The sequence below is a fragment of the Peromyscus maniculatus genome, chromosome 21, assembly GCF_049852395.1.
Source record: "Peromyscus maniculatus bairdii isolate BWxNUB_F1_BW_parent chromosome 21, HU_Pman_BW_mat_3.1, whole genome shotgun sequence".
Taxonomy (NCBI): Eukaryota; Metazoa; Chordata; class Mammalia; order Rodentia; family Cricetidae; genus Peromyscus; species Peromyscus maniculatus.
Window position 1 is genome coordinate 7,013,046 of NC_134872.1, and position 15,685 is coordinate 7,028,730.

A 15,685-nucleotide genomic window follows, 5' to 3' on the forward strand; every position below is an offset into this window, starting at 1 on the left:
ATCTGAATTGGCAAAGACCAAAGTGTTTCCAAATCAGCCCTCCTCCGAAAAAGCTTTGTGGAGGGAACATCTCACACACCCCTCCCAACATCCTCTGCCAAGATACCACCATTATACCCATTTGACAGGTGGAGAAACTGAGACTGTGAGTGGTTACAACCACACAGCCAGTGAAGGGTAGCGCTGGGACTTGAACCCAGACCCCAAACACTATCCTTCCTGTGACCCAGATGTGCGGTCTCTGGTTCCCCAGAAACACTCCACCCTCTCCTGCAGGGAGGTTGGTGACACTCTGGCAGTGGGAGACTGACATGCTGCCATGCCCACCATGTCAGCAACCGCTTCCCCGCTCTCCTGGGCAGTGCAGCCCAGGGCTGTGGACATGGCCTTGGGTAGGAGGGGGGTGTCAGCATGCAGAGCATGGCGATGAGCAGGGACAGTGACCGCAATCTTGTTCCTTTTCCTGTGTCACGCCCAGACCCTGCAGGATTACTACTATCGGGGCTATGACGATGCCGTTTCATACCTGCGGAGGCTGAGTGAGTAGCCAGGGCCTGGGGAAGGGAGGGCAAGGAGTGTGGCAGGGGTGGGAATGGAATTCTGGGTAGAGGACTGTTCCTTAGGTATAGCCAAGAAAGCTGGGCCGCTGTGGCTGTGGGCTGACATGTGGGTCAGTGCTCAGGCTATTTCTAAACACCTATTTATGAAATTCAAAACAAAGCAGGTCGGTTGGCAGAGAGTTTGCCTGGCATGCCCAAAGCCCTGGGTTCAATCCCCAGCATTGTGTAAGACAAGGGGTGGTGTGTGAGTGGATGCTGGCACTCACGAGAAGACTAGAGGATCAGAAGTTCAAGGTCATCCTTGGCTATGGCTTCTTCCAGGCCAGCCGGGATGTGACTAGTTACATTTGAGTGACTTTGTAACCAGTGAATCAAAGGGAAGAGCCATTGTCCTTTGCTGGTTTGGACCCAACCCAGGTCTCCTCTAGTCTCCATCAGATAATAGAAAAAGTACAGAGGGGAAACGCTCAAGCTCCGGGAAGGTGTGGCAAGCGTCTGCACCAGGGTTACCTCCTCAGAATCTGGTTCCAGGTGGAGGGAGTCCAGGGCAAAGGGCGCTTACCTAACACTGGCCCAGCCTTTCTCCTGTGATCTCAGGGTAACTGCACAATTTTCTATCAAAGTCTGTCAAACATGGTGTCGTGCCTTTGAGTTCCAAGCATTCCTTATTCTGAGAAGCCTACACATCTCTGTGACTTAAAAAAAGATACCTTGGGAAAAGAAATATTTTGGGGTGAAACTCGGGTTTGCATGATATTTTCTATAATATATACTGTAACATACACCAGAAATACATTCTTTCTTCATATTGGCTTCCTGCCTTCTCCAGCTCCTTTACCTCTTCCTTACTTTCTCCTGGGTCCTGGGCTGACATGTGGGTCAGTGCTCAGGCTATTTCTAAACACATATTTATGAAATTCAAAACAAAGCAGGTCAGTTGGCACAGAGTTTGCCTGGCATGCCCAAAGCCCTGGGTTCAATCCCCAGCATTGTGTAAGACAGGGGTGGTGCATCCAGGGACTTGAGAAAACAGAATGATGGGAGGGAGGGAGGGAAGGAGAGAGGGAGGGAGGGAGGGAGGGAGGGAGGGAGGGAAGGAGAGAGGGAGGGAGGGAGGGAGGGAGGGAGGGAGGGAGAGAGAGAGAGAGAGAGCGCACACCAAGGGTGTTTTGGAAACAAGTCCTTCCCAGCCTCACCCCGAAGCTGTGTGTCTGGGAAAAATCACTTCTGCCCTCTGAGTCTCGTTGCTAGTTTTGTAAAGAAGGGCTTGTACCCCAGCTCCTGACACCTTCATGCTATGGAGCGTTCAGTAATGAATCTCCTGGGGCCTCAGTTTCCCCATCTGTAAAGGTGTGGGGGTGGCAATGGTAGTGACTACTGTGGATACGAGTTTTACTGTGGATACGAAAGGCACATCGATGGTGGTTTCACATCAGAGTCATGCACCCGTTTTTTTCTCCCAGAGCCTGGAGGATGAGGGGGTTGGCCAGTATCCTTTGGCCACCAGCTGGGGAGCCCTCCACTCTCTCCTGGGTGATGGTGTTTGTCGGGGACTTGAGGTCAGGAAGATCCTATGATTTGATGCTTAGATTTGGGAGGTGACTCCGTTTCCCCAGCCCAGGGCACACCCCTCTGCACCTGGGTCACAGCTCAACTACCTCCGCAGGTGCCTGTCCCCCTGCCAAGGAAGTCCGGGTTCTTCCCAGGCTCCTTGTGATCTGCACACCTCCCACCAGGTGGCGCCAGCGCACACGCACGAGTCCCTTCCTCCCGCACGCGGGGCCTCTTGGATTTTTCTGCTGGCACCGGATGTGATCAGGGGCTGCTGGGAAATTCCCGCTGGTACCCAGAGCCTCACTATGAGTCCCCACCCGCCCGCCACTTGGAAGCACTCAGCTTGCTTATTATTGCGGGGGAGGCAGTCATCACACCCTGGACCCCCACCCCCTTTCTCCCCGCCCTCCCTTACAAAAGCTCTCTCATCCACGCAGTTATTCCCGCAGTTGGGGGGCCAGCACCCCCCTGGCATGAAAAACCAGGAGGGAGCTGAAGGATGCCAATCTGCACCCAGCTGTGGCCAGCAGCCACACACACACACACACACACACACACACACACACACACACACACGGTCCTCCTACCCATGCACCACCCCTCACCCCCAAGGTTTTCTGGAGAGGCTGGTGCTGAGGCTTAGAGTGCTGGCCTAGCACGCATGAAAACCTAGATTTCATTTCCAGTACTTTATAAATCTGGCAGTGTGGTACATGAGGTAATCGCAGAACTGGGGAGACAGGAGCAGGGGGACCAGAAGCTCAAGGTCATCCTTGGCTGTATACTAAGTTTGAGGCCAGGCCAGCCTGAGCTACACGAGACCTTGTCTCAAACAAGAAAACAAAAGTTTCCTGGAGCCCTTTTATGATCCCCCACCTTTCTTCACTTCCTTATTGCCAAATCCCTCTTAATCTGTCCTCTGTCCCTACAGTCTCTTGCCACTGCACCACCACAGCTGGTCACGTAACGGATTTATGTAGATTCTGCACACATCCCAAAATAGACTATGAGCGTCTCAAATATCGAATCTGATGTGCTGTGGTTTTTCCTAGACGCTGTGTACCTTGACTCTCCCAGCAAGAGGGTGATTTTCCCGAGGGTGGAAGTGTACTGCCAGATAGAGGTCGCCCTCGGCCATGAGCCCCCAGCTCAAAATCAGCCAAGCCTCCCAGCCCAGAGGGGCCGCCATGAAGACCCCTCACAACCCCATGTACAGGGGGCTCCCAAAGAGGACAGAAAGGGTGGCCATTCTCCAGCTTCTCCACCAGTGCAGACACCGGAATCCGGGGCCAGGGGGGTTGTGGAGTCACCCCGGCCCACCCCAGCCCCACCCCAGCCATGCCCAGTAATGAGGCCGGGGCCGCCCACCGACCCCAGTGACGTTTGCCCAATGAATCTTCGACCTCCAAACCTGAAGCAAGGAGTGAAGGGTGGCCATGAACTGGACTTGGCCACCGACCATGGCCAAGGCACAAAAAACCTGCCGGTGTTGCTCACCTCAACCTCAGCCGCGGACACACACAGCTCAAAGGCTGGATCACCAATGCCTGCTACAGCGCCTGAATCCCTTGGTCATTCTGGACTGCTGCTCAGACACTCCCACGCAGCCAGGGCAGCCACGGCAGCCACGGCAGCCACCGCAGCCACCGCAGCCCCTGGACTTCTGCCCTCCAGTCCTTCACCACCACCTGCCCTGGCACCTGTGGAGGAGCTGGGCCCAGAGCAGCCCACAGGTGCGACTCCACCTGCCCTGGCCCTTAGGCAAGCAATTAACGATGTGGGACCGAGAAACACCAGTTGGTTGGATTAAAGTCATGCACCACCATTGACTGGCTAAAATCAAATAAGTCTTAAAAAAAATAAAATAAAGCAGTCGGTGGTGGTGTACACCTTTAATCCCAGCATTCAGGAGGCAGTAGCAGGCAAATCTCTGAGTTCGAGGCCAGCCTGGTCTACAGAGCGAGTTCTAGGACAGCCAAGGTTATACAGAGAAACCCTGTCTTGAAAAAAGCAAACAAACAAGCAAATAAAAATAAGTAAATAATTTAATATTGATATTAAAGATTTTACTATAATAAGCCATCTATATTTGGAACCCACACAATTTACAAGTTTACAAATGTTTAACTGACAAAATAAAAATGAGGCCCCAAATTTGATCTTCAGAACCCACATAAAACCTGGGTACAGCAGCTCATGTCTGTACACGCTAGCACTGGGGCCTTGAAGGCAGTCAGATCCCTGGAACTCACTGGCTGGTGAACCTAGGCAGATCAGTGAGACATTCTCTCTGAAAAATATAATTAAGGGGCTGGAAAGATGGCTCAGCGGTTAAGAGCACTGGCTTAACCTAGCACCCACATGGCCTCTGGCCTCAGAGTTCACTGCACACATATGTACACAGACATATATACCAGGCCTTTTCTTTTAGGCCACCAGCCAGCTCCCAAGTCGTGATATGGAGACTCCTTTTTTTTTTTTTTAAAGATTTATTTATTTATTATGTATACAGTATTCTGCATGCATGTGTCCCTGCAGGCCAGAAGAGGGCACCAGATCTCATTGTAGATGGTTGTGAGCCACCATGTGGTTGCTGGGAATTGAACTCAGGACCTCTGGAAGAGCAGTCAGTGCTCTTAACCTCTGAGCCATCCATCTCTCCAGCCGAGACTTCTTATTAGTGATGAATGCTCGGCCTAGCTTAGGCTTGTTCCTGGCTAGCTCTTAAGTTAACCTGTTTTCTCTTCATCCACGCTTTGCCTCAGGGCTGTTTACTTTTCTCTCCTTCTGCACATCTTACCTTCACTGCTTCTCCTGTCTGCCGGCTGGCGGCCGCCTGGCTTCTGGCCCTGGACGTCCTCCTCTCCTTTCTCCTCCTCCTCTTCTTCTTTTTTCCCCCTCTCTATTTATTCTCTCTGCCAGCCAGCCCCACCTGTCCCTCTCCTGCCTAGCTATTGGCCCTTCAGCTTTTTATTAGACCAATCAGGAGCCTTAGGTAGACAAAGCGAAACGAAGTGTAACACATCTGTACAAAAGTAAACACACATCTTTATGTTGTTAAACAAATGCAGCATAAACGAGTGTAACACACCTTCACATAGTCAGATATTCCACAACAGACACGCATGTAGGCAAAACACACACACACACATAAAATTTTAAAAAAATAGTTAAAAAATACTATGTTTGCTGGGTGTAGTGGCCCACGTCTTTAATCTTAGCACTTGGAAGGCAGAGGCAGAAGGATCTGTGAGTTCAAAGCTACCCTGGTGTACAGAGTGAGTTCCAGGACGGCCAGGGCTACATAGAGAAACCCCGTCTCAAAAAAACAAAAAAGAAAAAAAGAAATTATAAAAATTGTTTTTCTTGACATCTCACTATTGTGTCTCTGGCTGTAGACCAAGCTGGCCTCTAACTCACAGAGATCTGCCCGGCTCTGCCTCCCGCGTGCTGGGATTAAAGTGGTGCTGTGCCACATCTGGCGTCTTTTCTGTCACTTGTTACTTACAAAAGGACCCGGTACCCCCTACCTGCCATCCCACTCACACCTCCGTGTGTTCACTCCAGCCGCAGGGCCTCCCGCCTCTTCACCACTGACCGACTCAGAAGCACCCGGCACCAGGAAGCAAGCGCCGCCGAAGCCTCTGCTGTAAGTTCTTCCTTCCTCAGGACATGTTCTTGCCCTTGCCCAGGGGAGGGGCCCAGCAGAGTGAGGTTTCCGCCTTATGGCTGCCTACGCAGCACCCAGCTCTCCCAGTCTGGGGGGCAACAGGCTGCCCTTCCCACCCTCTCCTCTCTCCCCCAGTGAGGCGCCACATGCCTATTGATGGGGTGATGCCTCCCTCCTGCACACACACACTGGATGCTCCCTGCTCTAGGGCAATGGGAGTGTGTGCACTCCTGGTCCGGGATCTCGTTTTTGGGTGACGCCACAGCTGGAAAGGCCTAACAGGCACACCATCCTGGCCTCAGTAGCCCCGATGGTGTGATGGACTCGCGAATCTCCCTTTGGAAGCTGGCATGGTGGTGCATGGCTCGAACCCCAGCACTGTAACCTTGTGGTGGATGACAAGGATTGAGAGGGCTGAGCACGGGCGTGTGTGCGTGCGTTCATTGCTCGCTGCTCTTGACTGTGGATGTGATGAGACCAGGCTGCCCTCACTTCCTCTCAGTGGTGGACTATAACCTGGAAGAGTAAGCCAAATAAACCCTTTCTGCCCTAGGTTGCCTTTGTCAGGGTGTTTACCACAGTGGCAGGAGCCCCACTGGGAGAGAACGCCTCAGTTGTTGGGGTTGTGCAGCGCACACTATCCATCATCTCTGCAGGCGTGATAGGCCTGGAGAGCTGTAGCTTTTGAAGATCCCTGGGAACTACATTTCCCAGGATCCCTTGCTGTTTGGGTAACAGTTGGATTGGCCAGTGGAAGACAACCCTGCCCCTCTTCAATTTTGTCTTTTAGAGAAGCAGGGTTGAAATATTCTGTTCTTTTGTTCTATTGTTGGGTCTGGGTCTCACTCCATAGCCCAGGCTAGCAGTGAGCTGGGAACCCAGCCTCTGTCTCCCGAGTCCCGGGACAGGTGTGTGCTATCATGCTCTCGGGCATTCTTCCTTAGACATTTGTATGTTATTTCACATCAAACTTAAGATGTACCTGTACCCCCATTACGTATAATTTTATCTCTACATCTCTACAACGGGTGTGTGTTGTGTGTGTGTGTGTGGCTGGAGAGATGGCTCAGTGGTTAAGAATACAAACTGCTCTTGAATAGGACCTAACCGGAGTTCAGTTTCCGGCACCCACATTGGGCAGCTCACAGCAGCCTGTAGCTCCAACTCCTGGGAATCTGATGCCCTCTTTTGGTCTCCATGAATGCATACTTACATATAGACATACATACAAAAATAAATCTTTTTTTTTTTTTTTTTTTTTTTGGTTTTTCGAGACAGGGTTTCTCTGTGTAGCTTTGCGCCTTTCCTGGAGCTCACTTGGTAGCCCAGGCTGGCCTTGAACTCACAGAGATCCACCTGGCTCTGCCTCCCGAGTACTGGGATTAAAGGCGTGCGCCACCACCGCCCGGCTTAAAAAGTCTTTGACAGTATGTGTTATATTTGTGTGACTTTAACCTCTTTGCATCCACGTTTAGTAGGTACAAGTTTGAGCTCTGTTTGCCTCCTCTGCCTGTTATTGCCCAGATAATCAGTTAATGTTAACCAGAAATGTTTGCTGGGAACTCCAGCCTTGGCCAGTGCCACAGTCTCCTGAGCTGAGGCAGGACCCTGATGATGGCAGACGCTATTCAGGCCATAACAAACCACCTCCTTGGTTCTCTGCCCAGGGACAGTCCTGCTGTGGATTCAAACAGGACAAAAAAGATGTTCAAGAAGAAACAGAAGACAAATGCCACCAGAGAGTGCTTTCAGAGAACTCCTCGGTCCAAGAAGCCAGCTAGTAAAGTCCAGTAAGTGCCTAACAATTGTGATTAATGGACAGAAAGTCCCTGCTGGGCCGGGCAAGCTCAGAGCTTACGGTTAGGACCTCGAGGCTCTCTGACTCTCCATTTCCTGACCTGCAGAGCAGGGGTGACCTGGCTCATAAGCCTGAGAGGGGACAGTGCAGGCCACCCTGTGAATGGGAAGCCATTCAGGAAGCAGCATGGGGAAGGGCACCATGGGTCCAGGACACCTGCAGCTATGGGAAGCTTCTGTGTTTTCCAGATTGGTTTTTTTTTTTTAAATTTATTTATTTTTTAATTTTTCGAGACAGGGTTTCTCTGTGTAGTTTTGGTGGCTGTCCTGGAACTCACTATGTAGACCAGGCTGGCCTCAAACTCACAGAGATCTCCTGGCTCTGCTTCCTGAGTGCTGGGATTAAAGGCATGTGCCACCCGGCTTATTTATTTTTTGAGCAGAGTTTCCCTGACTGCCCTAGAACTCACCATGTAGACCAGGGTGGCCTTAAACTCACTGTGCAGCTAGGGCTGACTTTGAACTCTCGATCTCCTCCTGCTTCCAGCTCTCCGGTCCTGGAATTATGAGCATGAGGCACCCTGTCCGGCCTGTCAACCTTCTTCTGACAGCAGACACCTTACTTGTTTGCCTATAAGCACTCTCCAGTCCATTCAGTAGAAACTTCTATTTGACATTTATTTATTTATTTATTTATTTATTTATTTATTTATTTATTTATTTATTGTTTGCACTTGTGCACACATGAGTACGTGCCACAGAGGTCAAAGAACATCGCTCTGGCGTCGGCTCTGACCTTCTCTTCTGCGGGTCCCCAAGATTGAATGCGGGGTGGCAGGCTTGGAAACACATGCCTCTAACCACTGAGCCATCTTGCTGACCCCATACTTTCCTTCCACATCCCTCTTGGGTTCACGGACTTGTATTTTATTCAGCTGTCAAGTAGTTCCTCTTCTCGTGTGGTTGCTGGACCCGTCGACTCAGAACTGGCTGCAGAGAGGGTGTCATAGACTGGATGAGTTAGGCATCTGCCTGTTCAGAGGGCCAGCGTTCAAGGCTCCCTCGTGATTGCTGCATCCCCAGCAATGTTACCCAGGAGCTGGTGGGACCCCAGCTTTGGGTCCAGTTGGGACCCTCTGAATAAGGAACTGTGGTCACCACGTAAATAAATAAATGTAACTTTTAAATTAAAACAACAACAAAACCTATCCATGAAGATGCAAATCTACACCAAACTTACCACTTGTAATTTCCCAGAGAGGGCAAGCAGCTACCTTGGGGTCCCACAGCAGGTGAAATGGCTTGGAACTCTAATTGCTCTTCCTGTTTCCCTTCACGAATTCGTCCTTGGCTTCTGGAATCCAGGTCTGCTCCTTGCCCACTGGACTTCCCTGTACTCTCCACTTCTAAGACAGTTTGGGTCACCTACAAGCCTCATCCCAACAGGATCCAAGAATACAGCTGCCCTGAGGTATGGATTCCCTCTGGGTGTCCCCCCAAGGGTGACCTTGCCTCTCCTGTCCTGGAGGGCTGTGTCAACCCGGAGCATGTCCTCTGACCTCATTTCTGCCCTTCCCTCCCTTCCTGGCACAGCCATTGTCAGCTCTAGTGAATTGTGTGTGAAGAGGACAGCTGGGGCCGGGTGGTGGTGGTGGTGGTGGTGGTGGTGGTGGTGGTGGTGGTGGTGGTGGTGGCACACGCCTTTAATCCCAGCGTTTGGGAAGTAGACACAGGTGATCTTTGTGAGTTCAAGGCCAGCCTGGTCTATAAAATGAGTCCAAGGCCAGTCAATACTACACAGTGAGACCCTATCTCAAAACCAAAGAAAGAGAGAGAGAGAGAGAGAGAGAGAGAGAGAGAGAGAGAGAGAGAGAGAGAGAGAGAGAGGAGCAAGATGGGATGCTGGAGGAGGTGAAGGCGCACACCTTCAATCCCAGCACTCAGGAGGCAGAGGCAGGTGGATCTCTATGAGGTCAGCCTGGTCTACGTATCAAGTTCCAAGACAGCCAGGGCTGCATAGCAAGATTCTATCTCAGAAAAACAAAACAAAACAAAATAAAAGGAAGAGAGCTGAACAGAAGCACACAGATAACCTCCAAAGAGCACCCAGATGTCTGTGATCCACCTGCATCCATGCCTGGCAGAGTACACCAGCCACACAGCTGAACTGAGAGGGACTCCACCCCCACCTCCTGGAAAGCAAGTACCAATTAACCTTTTATAAACTGAATAACATTTCAAACACCTTTAAAATCACCTCCTCATGGGGAACCCCCTTTGCCGAGCAGCTAAGGGTCTGGGATAATAAAGTGAACCCCTAAACTAGCTTTTGGCATGGTCCAGGTTTTTTTTTTTTTTTTTTTGGTTTTTCAAGACAGGGTTTCTCTGTGTAGCTTTGTGCCTTTCCTGGAACTCACTTGGTAGCCCAGGCTGGCCTCGAACTCACAGAGATCCACCTGGCTCTGCCTCCCAAGTGCTGGGATTAAAGGCGTGTGCCACCACCGTCCGGCTGATTCCAGGTTTTGATCAAGAACCACAGAGGGACGCTGGAAAGGAGGTCACGGTGGAACTAAAGCCAGGATGTCCTAGTTGGGGGCGCTCGAAATGATGACTCTTTGTCTTTTCTTAGGGACTAGGTGGACAGAAGTCCTAGGCTGAAGCAGGAGAGACCCCAGTGACCTGGAGCCCAGGTCCAGCCTCCCACCCAAGGCAGCCGGTCTTGGGACCAGGGGACGCCCTGAGCCACCCAGCACCGCAGTGTGTTTCTTTGTTTGAAGAGTCTCCAGCCCACTGAAGTCTCCATTTATAATCCCTGGAACCCCCTCCCCAAGCTGTTCTCTGGGATCCCCCGAGGGAGGGACCTGACTAGCATTCTGGGCTTTAGGGTGTTTTCAGCTCCCTCCCCCTGGAATTATGTGGCTCAGCCACGGACTTTCTGAGTCTTGGAGTAGCAGTGGAAAATGTCAAGGACCAAATGTCCCCTCCCCCAGCACCAGTGAGGGCAGAGTGTCTTTCACGCGGTTGTCACCGTGACCCACAAGGAAGACATCCTCAGCCTCGTTGGGTGATGCTTTGGGGGACATGTGAAACTAAACATCTGCACTCAAGCTGGCCTGGTACAGCAGCCCCAAAATGGTTTGTTCAAGTTCATCGTGAGGGGTAAAGATAAGAAAAGCAGTTCCCTGGAGAGCTGCGTTCCTGAGGTCACCAGCCAAGCCCCTGTGGCTCTTGTTAATCCCACTGGGCAAGAATAAGACCACTGCCACAATTTCTGAGCTAAATTTGAAGCAAGCTTTATAAAAAACAGGCCAGGACAATGGGTATTGGCCAGGTCCATATCTGGGATTTCCAGAGAATGTCCATGAATTACCTTAGTTCAGTGTAAAACACCCAAGGCTACAGACTCCCCACCTTCGTCCAATCAGGGGCAAGCATACATACACACACACACACACACACACACACACACACACACACACACGCCTCATGTGATCACGCACGTCCTGTGCAGTTGGGGCAACCAACCTTGTTTACAGAAGTGGAAACACATGGCCTGTTACCTTACATGAACAGCAGCCCCCAGCACCTCAGGAAGTCATCTGTCCTTGGGCCGGTGGGGCTCACAGGTTAGAGACATTTGTGTTTTATAGCTCTCTGAAGCATAGTAATTTAAACTAAAACTTAACTTTAGCCCTCACACTCCAGGTCTCCAGCAGAACTGATGCAGATCCTGTGAGAGCACTGAATGGAAGAGAGAGAGAGAGAGAGATAAAAAGGAGGACGTGACTGCTCCCAGCTGTGGTAGGGGAGAAGGTTTATAGTAGATATACAGGAGAAAACAGCCAGAGGCATCGGGAAGAGTCCAGAGTGAACATGGCCTTGATCCAAGCCGTGAGGAGATGGGGTGGGGGAGAGAACCAGGAGCCAAGAGGCCAAAAGGACCCCGTGGCCCAAATGTCTGGATTATATAGGGAAAGAGCAGCTGGGGGAAAGGTATCCCAGCCCCTGGATTGGAGAATTCAGGGTAGAGGGCAGGGTATGCCAGCCAGGAGTGCCCTGTAACAGGTAGGGACTGAGGGATGCTGGGAGACCCTGGCAGCCAGCATCTGCTTGGATACATTAGTAGGCATCTCAGCCCTTTGTCCCGGGTTTGAGGCCTACCAAGCACTATCTCAGGTTGAAGCAGTCCAGATGACCACAGGCTTAGCTGACACGAAGCACAGATACATCAAACCCTGAGCAGATTGGGGTTGCATGCTTGCCCGCACCCCATGCCTGTCTCTACAGACACTGGCTGTGGGAAGGATGGCTTGGTTTGCCTAAGTCTGCTGTGAAGAAAGACTCTCCTGAAGCTTGCTGCCAGGTGGAGTCGCTCTGGCTAGGGTTCGGAGGACGGGCCTCACTACAAACCTCAACATTTTCAGGCCGTGCCCCCACGGCTCCCTAGAAAGGAAACTGCCCTGGCAAGGAGGCCCAGGCTGCCCGCAGGCTCCAGCAGTATTTGTTTAACAAATACTCAAATGTAAAACCCAGAACCAACGCTGATGCTCAGCTGTAAGTTGGACTTGGCCACTGAGGACCCAGGGGTAAACGTAAGCAGAGAAAGGGGGACCCTGTGACAAGGAGGCCTTGGAGGGGCCTAAATGTAACAGTCGTTTCAGGGGACCAAACAGGCTTTTGAAAAGCAAGCAAAGAATCAAGGTTCAGAGAGGGACCTGGGGGCTCAACTCTAAAGGAACGGGAGTTCAAGGTCATCCTAGGCTACCTAGTGAGTTAGGGACTAGCTTGGGCTACATAAGACTCTGTCTCAAATGTGATAGCCTCCGTACCACCCACCCACTGCCAACATAAAATCGAGACCCCTGATGTCTGGCAGGGATGCTCTGGCTGATCCAGTGGTATAAGCCATGAGGTGCGGGAGCTGGAGTTTGGCATGTGGCCGCAGGTCCCCAAGACATAACTTTCATCTGAGTGTGAGGACCTTCATCTATAGGAGAGTCCTTCTCAACCCAGAAATAATAGTTCCCTGGCACAGGGTACTCAGCAGCCATTAACGACTGTCTTCCCTCAGAGCGAGTAGTCAAGCCCAGACGCTTCCAACGTCACCATTATCCCAAGGATCCTGGGCCCCTTGCAGACTCTCTTGGCTTGTGTTCATTTCTCCTGTTTTGAGGTAATGGAGAGAGATCTTTGTTCTAGTTCCAGGATTGGCAGATGAAACACAGGACAGCTTGTGAGTGAAACTCTCAGGTAAACACGGAACAATTCTTTTCATGGCGGTATGTGCCCAAAATTATAGTCATTTACCTGAAATTGAAATTTGCTGGACAGACTGCATTTTCATTTGCTAACTCTGGTAACTTTAATTAGTCCCTTTAATCTCTTCTTCCCCTTATTTATGTCTTTGTTTTCTTTAAGCACAGGGTTTTATTTTGCAGTCTTAACTGGCCTGGAACTTACTAGGTAGCCCAGGCTGGCCTTGAACTCACAGAGATCCACCTGCCTTTGTCTCCAGAGTGCTGGGATTAAAGGCCTGGGCCACCACATCTGGCCTTTCCTCTTTCTATCAACATACTCAGGGACCGATTTCTGTTTGTAGACCAGGTCTTATGTAGCCCAAGCTGAACTGGATATTGTTGGGTCTCAAAGAAACCCGGGACAAAGAGCTAACAGAGGTGCCTATCTGACATATCCAAGTGGACTCCGGCCAGTCTCCCTTAGTCTTTCCTCACAAGTACCCGTTACAGAGTCTTCCTGGCCGGCACACCCTGCCCCCCACCCTCTCCAGTCCCTGATCATTACCCCCTAACCCCCAGCTTCTCTGACTCCTATATAACCCAGCCATTTTGGCTGTCTCCTCTTGGTCCATGCGCTCTCTTGGTCTCTTAGTCCGTGGCTCCTCTTTTGGTCCGACGTCCCCCCTGCTCCCCATCTCTTCCTCTCTCAACACCTACACAGCCCCCCAACCCCAGCTCCTGCTCATGCCCCGGTTCAGCCTGCTGGGCATGCTCAGTCTGGGCTCTTCCACATGCCTCAGGCTGTTCTCTCCCTCATGTCTATAGTCAGCCTTCCCTCTCGTCAGCCATGTCCTCATTTTTTCATTCAGACCTGTAGCATAGAAGGGCCTCTTGCCCCATCGACGTCCACGCACAGTCACATTCAGCTTCATGGACTATTAAAAAAGAAAGATGGCCGACCCGGTCTCTGTGCCTCTCACCTTGACATTCGCAGGGTTGTGGAAGTCCCGAGGGCAATGCCTCGTTCCCGACATTGCAGAATGGGAAGCCTGGGGCTCCTGACCACCCAACCTATGACCCCTCTGTCACTGTGACATCATGGTGTCACCCCAAGGATGGACCACATGAGAAATATCCAGAGAGAACCCAGGGCAGGGGACAGGGAGGCTGGGCCCCCCTATCCAGCAGGCTCCGATTGTCCTAGATGGGGCAGAGTGGTGGTCATCCTTCATCTACTGGATGGGACGGGGGCAGCCATTTTGTCTCCACTGGATAGGGCAAGGGGGTGGTCATCTAGCTTCTCTAGAAAGATCCAGATCACACTCCGAGAAAGTCAGCATCTTTATTGGTTCAAACAACACAGTACAAAAAAACGAGACTTGGATGCCAGCATCTGGAACTCATACCTAATACTCTACCACCCGGAAGGTCCTCACTGATAAGAAACTACGTCCAAGGTTTGGAAATGACTCTGTTTAAATGTGAGCTGCTCACAGCCACCGCAACTCCCGCTCCATGAGATACAGTGCCCTCTTCTGGCCGCTGTGGGCACTGCACTCATGTACACGAACCCACACACACATAATTTAAAATGAAAACAAAATCTTTAAATAAAAGAAATGGTACAGTTGGATGTAGTGGCATATTCCCGTAATCCTAGCTATTGCTAGGCAGAGCAGGACTGCCTCAAGTTCAAGGCCAGCCTGGACTATGTATGACACTGATTGTCTTACTGATAAAATAATAAAGAAAAAAATAAATTATAAATTATGTACAAAAGGTTCCTGACCCTCATCTCAAAACTTAATTCTTGCACGTCAGCGACGCATCCCTGAATACTGCCTAAAATAAACCTATAAAAGGAGGTCACCAAGTGCCAATAAAAACACCTTGAAGCAATTAAAAAAAAAAAAAGACGATTTTAGTTGAACTTCCTGAAAGGATGCCTCAGGCTCGAGGCTGGTCCCACTTGAGAGCCCAGGCCTCCCGACCCTCATTCTATCTCTCACCCATAGACCCTGCCATGAGCCTGACGTGACCACCACGTGATCACCGTGATCACCGATAGTCTCCAAGGCTAAGGAGACTCATCTGGCATCTAGGCTCTAATACCCTCCCCCACGGTCCCCGCCTTCCTGCCAACGGCCCAGGGAGTCAGTGGCCTTATCACCTAAGTGTGAGTACGGACATGTGAGAAACTGCCCATCTGAGTCACTGGCCAGCTGGGTGGGAGGCAGGGCCTTTGGCACCCACACCTCACAGTTGTGCAAATAGACACACCCACAAGAGGGAGCCATCAGCGGGGAGCATGCTATCACGTCCACAGTGTGCAGAAGGGCGGGACAAAGACTGCGTGGTGTCCTAGGCCTGAGGCTCTGGAGCAGCGCACACCTGTGCCGCCATCGGGGGCAGCCCAGCCGGAAGCCCTCCGTCGACTTCCGATGAGACCATGATAAAGTAGCCCAGGTATAGCACGCATCTGTCCTCACAGTACTCGAGAAGCTAGCCTGAGCTACATATTGAGACCATGTCTCAATACAATAAAAATAATTATAGACATAACACTAGATAACTTTCAGAATCTTCACAAGGCTAATAGGATTCTGGGAGGTCAGGGGTTCCCCCAATCCATGGGTCACCCCAGGTTTCTGTCAGGGTCTGCAGAGTTCCCAGGGGTCTCATGAATCCACTAGCATTAAACACTATTTGGTCAACTGAGTAAGTGACGTGGGTCTGAGACTCAGCTGTTGAATGCATGTGCATTTTTTTTGAGTTGGAGACCGAATTGAAAAAAAAACTATTTTTCAAAACAAAGACTCATTTATGGTGGGGTGTGGTGGTTTGTGATGTCAGCAATGGAGAGGCAG

The 15,685-nt window shown here is 51.0% G+C and overlaps 1 protein-coding gene across 1 annotated transcript in view; it reads left to right on the forward strand.

Moving 5' to 3' along the window:
• Pnpla1 (patatin like domain 1, omega-hydroxyceramide transacylase) overlaps positions 1–10,688 on the forward strand; it is a 38,042-nt gene extending 27,354 nt beyond the window's left edge. The window contains exons 5-10 of the mRNA XM_042265747.2: positions 479–539; positions 3,167–3,847; positions 5,682–5,763; positions 7,452–7,574; positions 8,947–9,052; positions 10,211–10,688. Of these exons, the coding sequence (XP_042121681.2) occupies positions 479–539; positions 3,167–3,847; positions 5,682–5,763; positions 7,452–7,574; positions 8,947–9,052; positions 10,211–10,234 (1,077 nt within the window). The 3' untranslated portion in view covers positions 10,235–10,688. The remainder of the gene's footprint in view (positions 1–478; positions 540–3,166; positions 3,848–5,681; positions 5,764–7,451; positions 7,575–8,946; positions 9,053–10,210) is intronic.
• Positions 10,689–15,685: the final 4,997 nt, after the last annotated feature.